Source organism: Microtus ochrogaster, unplaced genomic scaffold (assembly GCF_000317375.1).
Source record: "Microtus ochrogaster isolate Prairie Vole_2 unplaced genomic scaffold, MicOch1.0 UNK1, whole genome shotgun sequence".
NCBI lineage: Eukaryota > Metazoa > Chordata > Mammalia > Rodentia > Cricetidae > Microtus > Microtus ochrogaster.
Genome location: NW_004949099.1, coordinates 1,932,755 through 1,941,275, shown reverse-complemented (window position 1 = coordinate 1,941,275; position 8,521 = coordinate 1,932,755). Strand labels below are relative to the sequence as shown.

General features: G+C 52.7%; 1 protein-coding gene across 2 annotated transcripts in view; it reads right to left on the bottom strand.

Annotated features, from left to right (window-relative positions):
- Positions 1-7,502, bottom strand: part of Efcc1 (EF-hand and coiled-coil domain containing 1) — a 37,257-nt gene extending 29,755 nt beyond the window's left edge. For both annotated transcript variants that reach the window (XM_026788304.1, XM_005364823.2), the window contains exons 1-2: positions 6,703-7,502; positions 5,394-5,656 (exon numbers count right to left, since the gene is read on the bottom strand). In XM_026788304.1, coding sequence (XP_026644105.1) covers positions 5,394-5,656; positions 6,703-7,500 — 1,061 coding nt within the window. In that variant the 5' untranslated portion in view covers positions 7,501-7,502. The remainder of the gene's footprint in view (positions 1-5,393; positions 5,657-6,702) is intronic.
- Positions 7,503-8,521: the final 1,019 nt, after the last annotated feature.

Below are 8,521 nucleotides of genomic sequence, written 5' to 3'. Positions count from 1 at the left end.
CTTGCATTTATCCAAGAGAACTGGCTGATAGAAAGGAATGAAAGAGAGAGACAGACACACACACACACACACACACACACACACACACACAGAGACAGAGAGAGAGAGACAGAGAGAGACAGAGAGAGACAGAGAGAGAAACCGTAGTGAGATGGGTATGTATGGTTGTGTCTAAGTTGGGTGAAGGGTCAGTGAAGCAGCTGATCAGGCAGGGTTAATAATGTTCTATGAATGGTGGTACGCGTGTTCCTTCTGCAGCTGTTTCTTATGGCAATGCATCCTCTCTCTTCTTACCACATTGCTACAGTCTTAGAGGCAAAAACCTTTGCTGGGCCCAGGTGGACTGCCCTGTGGGACCAGAGATAGAAGAAGCTAAGACCTAGGTTCATGTGAGGCAGGGTGGGCGAGGGGCCAGTCTTGGGGACCGGAGTTACATGGCTGTGATGAGGTGCACACTCCCCTTGGGAGGACTGCTGATCTTAGTAGGTGGGAACCTGGCCAAGTGTGCTCTTGGGCACGCTATACCCCAAGGAGACCTGAGACCCTTTTGTACTTGGGGACTTCTGTCTGACTTGGGATCTTCCAAGTCTGAAGGCACCAGCAGCAGTTTTGTGGCCCCTCTGCACATGAAACTTATGTCCTAATATGTGTGATCAGGACCCCCCTCTTGGGGCCAGAAGATCATCTGAATATGGTGTTTATATTCCATTTCTGTATCCTTGAGGAATTTGGTACATGTGGTGGTTTGGATGAAAATGGCCCTCATGGGCTCATAGGGAGTGGTACAGTTAGGAGGTGTGGCTTTTTTGGAATAAGTGTGTCACTGGGGGTGGGCTTTGAGGTTTCAGATGCTCAAGCTAGGCCCAGTATCACTTTCTCTTCCTGCTGCTGCTGATCCAGATGTAGAGCGCTTAGCTACTTCTCCAGCACCACATCTGCCTGCATGCCTCCATGCTTCCCACTATGATGATAATGGACTAAACCTCCAAACTGTAAGCCAGTTCCAATTAAATGTTTTCCTTTATAAGAGTTACTATGGTCATGGTGTCTCTTCACAGCAATAAAACTAAGACAACACAGGTCTTAGTCCACAGAACATACTTATAAAGTATTGTTTAATCAATAAATGAATTGTGTAAGTATTGGCTATATTTTTTTAAGTCGGTGGGCAAGGTGGTGGCCTGAAGCATTTTGGAAATTTTCCTTCCATCTACAAACAGGTATCATGGGTAAAATTTAACATGAAAAAGAACAAAGGAAAGTAAGAAGAAGGTTCTAGTTCAATTGAGGAGCAGAAAATGATGCTAATAAAATGCCCACAAGGTTGGCATACAAAAGAAGACAGCTTGCTGAGTCAGCAAGAGGCTCCTGCCGATGTCAGAGTTCTAATGATGTAAGATGATAAAAACTGTACTCCCAGGCCTGGGGTTTTGCCCCAAGGTATGAGTCTTAACCTCTGCCAGGAATAAAATGGGAAACTCAATTCTAAAAAGCCAACTTTAAAGTGGTTAGGATTCCATCTTCCGTTCTCCAGGCTATGGTGAAGATGGGGAGAGAACTCCAAAACCCTGCTTCTATCTGGGACTCTCAAGGGCTGCAGCTTACAGTAAAGAAACTGCACAGCATGCCAGGGGATGCATCATCACGACAAAGACAGCAAGCGTAAAGCACTTGTGGAAACTCAGACACAACAGCAATCCAAAGAACAAGTGTGATTGTCTCAGAGTCAGAAGAATGGCTTCTGGATCTCCGTGGACACCAAAATCCACAGCTGCTCAACCTTTGTATACATTGGTGCTGTGTTTGCACAGAATCTTCACACATCCCACACTTTAAATCATCTCTCCAGAGCTTATAACACTTAGCATAACGTCAATGCTGCATGCATGGCTGTAACACGACGTTGTACAGGAATAGCGACTCCACAGAACTAGGTTGGGCATAGACACAACTTTTTCTGGTGTTATTGTTCTCCATTGATTGAATATGGCATAGAGAGGCCTTGTTTAACAGAAGGCTGACTGTACAAAACTAGAGAGGACTGGATGGAGCACAAGACAGAGCACGATGGAATAAGAACTAAACGAAAGTTGTAGAGACAGGAAATCGGGTGGCCATTGCACAGAAGCGGCAGAGTTTTGATTGCAACTGGGGACAATCTCGTTCAGCTCGGTTCTTGATCTGTGATTTTAATAAAGCCACCAGACCCTTAGCTGACAAGGTTCCAACTCCAGGGCATCCTTAATTAGCACCAGAGTGGAAGGTGCTTTGAAAACTAGAGCAGGAAGTCAGGCCATTGCAAATGGCTTCATGCTGCCCCCAAGACCTATCTTCAGAGCAATTGGAGCATGTTAGCACAGTGTCACCTCTGAGGGCACCTATGCTTGGAGTGTGGTCCCCTCCTCGCATCTGTACCCCCTGGATGCAGCTTTACCCCCAGGGACATCTGAACACCTGGGATGTAGCAGCAGAGGGGGTGGGTAGCTCGCAGTCTTTCCACTGTGGTTTGAATGAGACATGTCCCCACAGGCTCATATGTTGGGGTCTGAGTTGCTAGATGATGAGCTTTGGGGAAATGCTGGGATCTTGAGAGCTCTGACATGATCACTATACTCAACCTCCTGATGGATTCACAGTACGGTGGCATTATTGAGGGGTGATGGAAAGGAGGTGGTGGGGCCTGACTTGCGGAAACAGGACACTGGAGCACGTGCTTGTGAGCTGTAGTCGACTCTGGTTCTTTTACCCTCCTTTCTCTCTGCCTCGTGGCGATCACATGGTGGGAGGTTTTGCTATCTGCTGTTGTCGCCCAGAATCAGTGGACCCAAGGACTATGACAGAAACATCTGAAACCATGATCTGAAATAACCCTCTCCAGAAACATCTGAAACCACGATCCGAAATAACCTTTTCCACACAGAGCCTGACCACTACACCCTCCCAGCTGGTAAAACATTCTGGGGCTGTTTGGTGGGGGATGAGAGCAGTGGGGGAACCCAAGAGGACTGTGCATCTTACCAGAGCCAAATGTGTGGCACTGGGCTGTGAATGTGGGTTTCAGTCCTGTCTGTTACATACTGGGTCCTGCTAGCACACATTTCTCTGGCCTGGCTTTCTTGTCTGTGATACAATAAGAATGACCTTCATGTTGGGTTTGAGCTCCCAGCAATAGCGTGGAAAAGGTACCTGGTATCAGGTGAAGCTTAGTGGCTGTGGCGATTCTGCCTCTTTCTCGTCCCTTTCTTTGCAGACGGAAAACTTTGGCATAAGCCAGTCCACAGCCTGCTAGCCTTAGCTACAGAAGGTGAGCAGCGAAGGCCTGCCCCCGAGCCATTCATTCACCTGGTCATCGTGTGACCCTCACCCTCCGGTTCTTGATTTCCTCCTTCCAGACTCTAGGCTGTCTGGCCTTTCCTCTTCTCTCCAGCTTCACTCCTCCAGATGTGTGGTGTTTCATCCGAGGCATACACAGCAGCTATTTCCTCTTCACGAAGAATGGAGTTCTGATGGCATTTGGGGCTTATCAGTACCATCAGACACCACTGTGGGTGGCAGCAGAAAATGACACAGTTCTGCCTAGTGAGATCCAGGTTCAAGTTCTGAAGGGGAACACGGAGGCACAGGCTCCCTGGGAGAGCATCTCCCTCCTCCGGCGTTGCCTGTTCTTGTGCCTGTGTGGTGAATTCAAGGCCTGTAGGCTCTGTGGCCGCCTTGTGATCAGCACACAGCGTCGAACAGCACATAGGTAGAGTAGAAAGGAGAACCCTGCTGTGGGGGCAGGCCGACCTTCCCTTCCTGCTTTCTGGTTGCACAACCTCAGGGATGTTTAACTCCTCACCGCCTCTCTTTCCTTCCCACAGTCTGTAAAAGGAGGACTGAGATCTGTACCATGCACAGCAGTTTTGAGGCTCAAATGCTGTGATGGGCAGGAATCCACCTTCTCTATTGTGCGCACACCTCATGCCGTAGTTGTCTCAAAGCAGAAATAAGTAATTGTGACTTTAAGGCAAAATGAAGGCGACCATTTGTTTCTCCTCATAGACATGGCCCTCATGTCAACCGGCTCAGATCTGTAGCCCATCAGCTATGCAAACAGGAAGCAACTATCCAAACATTGGAGCTACAAGGGGCTGGCCTGGGTCAGCCTCTCCCGGCTGTGAGTGCCTCAGAAGTCAAGGGTGAGGTGCCTCCTCAGAGGGCATTAGTTCAAAGCCACCTCTTGGGCTGTCCCCCCCCCCCCCGCCCCAGCCTGGCTCAGATCACCCTCTCTCAGGGAGAACTGACCTCACTGGCTTCTCTAGGCCTGTCTCCTGTTCTTTGTCCCTCCTCTCTGCCCTGTCACAGCTGAAACGGGGTCGTTTTTGTTTTGTTTTTGTTTTCTTTCTGAAATGCAATCTGCTTGAGCCACCCTGGCTTGAAACATTTCCACACTCTCTAAGGAGAAGATCAAGGTTATGCTCCTTCTAGGCTCCAGATGCCGGGCCTTTCCCGGGCTTCTCCAGCTATATTTCCCCAGCTATACTGACTTCCATTTAGTTTCTAGAATGTGCTATGGTGGCTCTGAGCTTTGCCCATACTGTTCCAATTTTCTCAGCTTTTTGCTCCCACTTCTGGGGCAGGGAATGGGCTAAGCTTGCAGCGGGAACACAGCTGCTCTGTGCTCTAGCAGTCCCTAGACTGCCTCACATTGTCCCCTGTGGAGGGCTCCTGTCCCTGATAGCAGCTCACGACAGGGCTTTTGGTCTGTCCTGCTCAGAGTCACACCCCTCACCAGGTAGGCAGTGGCCCAGGGAAGGTCTCCAGGGAGAGCACCCAGCACAGCCAGGCAGAGTCTCACAGCCGTTCTATACTGCAGAGTCCAGTCTGCTCCACCCACGAGCAACAGCCTGGAGGAAAGCTGGTGACTTGCCAAAGTCACACATCTGTCAGCCGTCTTGCCAGAATCAGTGCCTTCTCCCGAGCCTAGCTTCCTGCCCTGGTCCAGACAGCACAAAAGGTCACTCTAAACCTGTTTCCTATCTGAAGAATGGGGTCACAACAGGCCCCTCTTCTCTTGGCTGTCCTAGGATTAAGGGTTTTGCTCAGGGCCCCGTACACAGCATACAGTCAGTGACAATCAGGATCAAATTGAAGAGCTAAGAATGAGTATCTCTGGTTGCAATCTATGAGTAGCAAGTAAAAGGATTTCATGGATGAATAGGAGGGTGAACGGATAGAGGATGGACCAATGGAAGGTAATGGAGTCCACAATGATGTAAGAAATGGAAGAACCTATGCATGAATGTCAGAAGACAGAAATGGACAAGAGAGCGCTTGGCGGAGTTACACACCTAGGTTTAGAGAACAGGACCTGCACGGTCTGTCTATTCCGCGCCAATTGCTGCTCTGCTCACCTGTAACGTCTGAGCTCCGCCTCCAGCCGCTGCACCTGGCGCTGCATGCGGGGAACGCGCCGCGCCAGCGCCTCCAGCTCCCGCACTCGGTGCAAGCTGCGCCGCACAGCCTGGCGGGCATCCTCGGTCCGCAGCCGCACCTCCATTTGACCGCGCTGCAGCCGCCGGGCGCGCGCCTCTGCTTCTGCCAGCGCTCCCTGCGCGCGCTGCAGTTTGTGTGCCGCTGCTTCCGGGATGTCCGACTGGCTCTTCCAGAGGCCGACCTGCCCGCGGGGAGCAAGAGTGAATGCCCACTCCAGGAGCCCATGGGACCTCCCCTTACACCACAGAGCTCTCTCACTGAGCAGGGACACGAGCAAGTAATGCACGTGTGTGCAACACCCCCCTCCCCTCCCGAAAGCTGGGACAGGAAGTTCACAATCTGTTCTTTGTATGGTGACAGTAATTCCCCAAAGTCGTGACTTCTCGGCCTAACTCCTGAATCCAACGTATGCAGCTCCTACTTCTGTGGACTCAAGGCACAGCCTAACATCCGACGGGTGTTTCTGCCCTTCCTGAGATCTGTGTACTAGGTCTGTTTTGTTTACTGCAGTGTTCAGAAGCATAGAGGGAGCTGGCACAGTGTACCTAGAAGACTGAGTGTGAAGGATGGACAGACCCTTTTAGTCAGTTTCAGGCACCCCACACATGACTGCGCCCTTCGAGGGTTCCCTCTGCCCGGTCTAAAGCTTCCATGCCACACATACGAACCACAGAGGCCATCTTGCCAGTTTTTTAAAAAAATTATTTTATTTTATTTTTTTGGTCCTCTTCCCATAAGGGACTTTTTCTCCCTTGGCCAACCACCTGCACTGCACTCAACACCGACTTGTGGACACGGCTCAAGCGTTGGTGGACTGATTCCACAGGCCAGGCTAACTCTGCATTTAGCTCAATGCCTCCACCCCAGTAGCTCTGAGTGGGCCTGGCCCTCAGTGCTAGCCATGCTGTGTCTTTCTCACTTGTGTCTGAGGCCTGGTGCTGAGAGATTCCACAGGTTTCACTGAGTTGGGGAAGGGAGGTCCTCTTCTCTGTTTCCCCTAAACCTCCCAGGAGAAGAACGCTTGCTGACCCGTCCTTATGTGACTGCCTAGACAGGTTCCTTCTTGGGTTTAGAAGGGACAGGGCTGTGAAGCTGAAGTTGTAAGGAATGATAAACTGGGGTGCAAGTTGGAATGAAGGGGGTGGAGTGGAGAACGGAGAGGGCCAGTCGAGGAGGAAGTGGGCCAAGGTGGGGTGCCCCTGTCTCCACCCCAGGCATCCCGCGCACCTGCAGGGCCAGGCAACGCGCGTCACTGCTCTGCAGCGCAGCGCGGAGGTCCTCCACCAGCTCGCGGAGGCTGCTGTTTTCCTCCTCCAGATGCGCCACAAGCTCTCCACTGGCGCCGCCGTGCAGGCTCGGCGAGCCAGGCCGGCGGCGGCGGCGACGCGGGCGGCGGAGGCGGATCTGCGTCTCGATGTGCTCGCTGAGAGCTCCGCGGGGCAGCCGGGGCCCCGCTCGGGTACTGAAGTAGCCGCACAGGCGTGCGTGGAACTGGCGGAAAGTGAGTTCGGGAGGGTCGGCGCCCAGAGCCAGGCGCGCCTCTTCCCTGACGTCCGCGTCCCCACCGGCAACTATCCCAGCAGCCGAGTCCTTAGCGGCCGCCTCCGCGGAGTTTGCGTCCTCGGTGGTCGCCTCCCCGTCGGCGTTCAGCCCCAGAACAGCACACAGCGCGCGGAAGTCGGCGCGCGGTAGGCGCCCGGCGCCCCGGCAGTCCAGATGGTGGAAGACCTCCTGCAGATACTGGTCCAGACCGGTAGCCAGTACCACGATCTCGTTCTCCACGCCGCGGTCTAGCCCGTAGTGATGAGCCAAAGCGCTTAGCAGCCACTGCGTGCGCCGCGCGGGTCGCCGGTACGGGTCGCCCGCCGCGCCCTCCATGCCCAGACCCAGGCGACTCTTTTGGGGCCCAGCGGCGCCTTCAGACAGCCGCCGGCGAACGCGGAGGGAGGGGCCGGGCGGCCACCGCCAGGCTGGAGTGGCGCGGGACCCTATCCAGGCAGCTGCGTGGGCCGTGGTGCAGGGCATCTGTGTTTGTCTCGGTTGGGGGCGCTGGAGCAGCGTGCTCTCACTCTGGGGCTGTACTTGACCCGTGCTCTCCATCGCTCCCCATAACTCCCCATTCGCATCCCCATTTCTGTTACCAGTCGCTGGGTCAGTTCTTTTGGTGTCTCCAGGCCCTCTCCAGGCCAGAGGTGGGAGAGCTTCCGCCAACAGTTGTGCTCTCCCGCACTTCGCAGTCCTTGCCCCGGCAACCCGCCCGGCGTCCTCTGCCCTGGGAGTGGAGAGGCCTCATCTCCGGACAGCTTCCTAAACTCCCCCCCACCCCCTCATCTAACTAGGACCGAGGAGGAAACAAACTTGAAAGTAAATCAAGTTAAGGTTTTGGTGAGAGGAAAGTGGTGTCTACAGCCGCCACCTTCGGGCTCCAGGAAGTTACTTGGTGCTAGACCTGAGTTCCTTCTTGTAGGCAGGGATGAGGTAAACTGGGTTGTTTGGCCACTATTTTCTCTGGTGCCCTAGAACTTGAACCTGGGAGATGGACGACAGACCGCTTACTCTTGAGTTCTTTTTTTTTTTTTAAATATTTATTTATTATACAATATTCTGTCTGTGTGTATTCCTGCAGGCCAGAAGAGGGCACCAGACCCCTTTACAGACGGTTGTGAGCCACCATGTGGTTGCTGGGAATTGAACCCAGGACCTCTGGAAGAGCAGGCAATGCTTTTAACCTCTGAGCCATCTCTCCAGCCCCTACTCTTGAGTTCTAACAGGCTTTTCCTTTCTCTTTCACAGAGACCTGTGGTGTTACCTACCATAGGAACATTTACCCAGCCATAAATGGAGTAAAAGACAAACTCAGCGACCCTTGACTATTAGAAAGGCAGATCTTGTCTTGTGTACATCTCTGATAAGTGTTAGGTCCCAGTTAAAAAGCATTATCATTTTCTTTCTTCCATTACAGCACCAGACTAGCACTTTGTCCTTTACCCTACTTTCCTCCCCCACAAACTAGCTCTGTAGACCAGACTGGCCTCGAACTCACAGA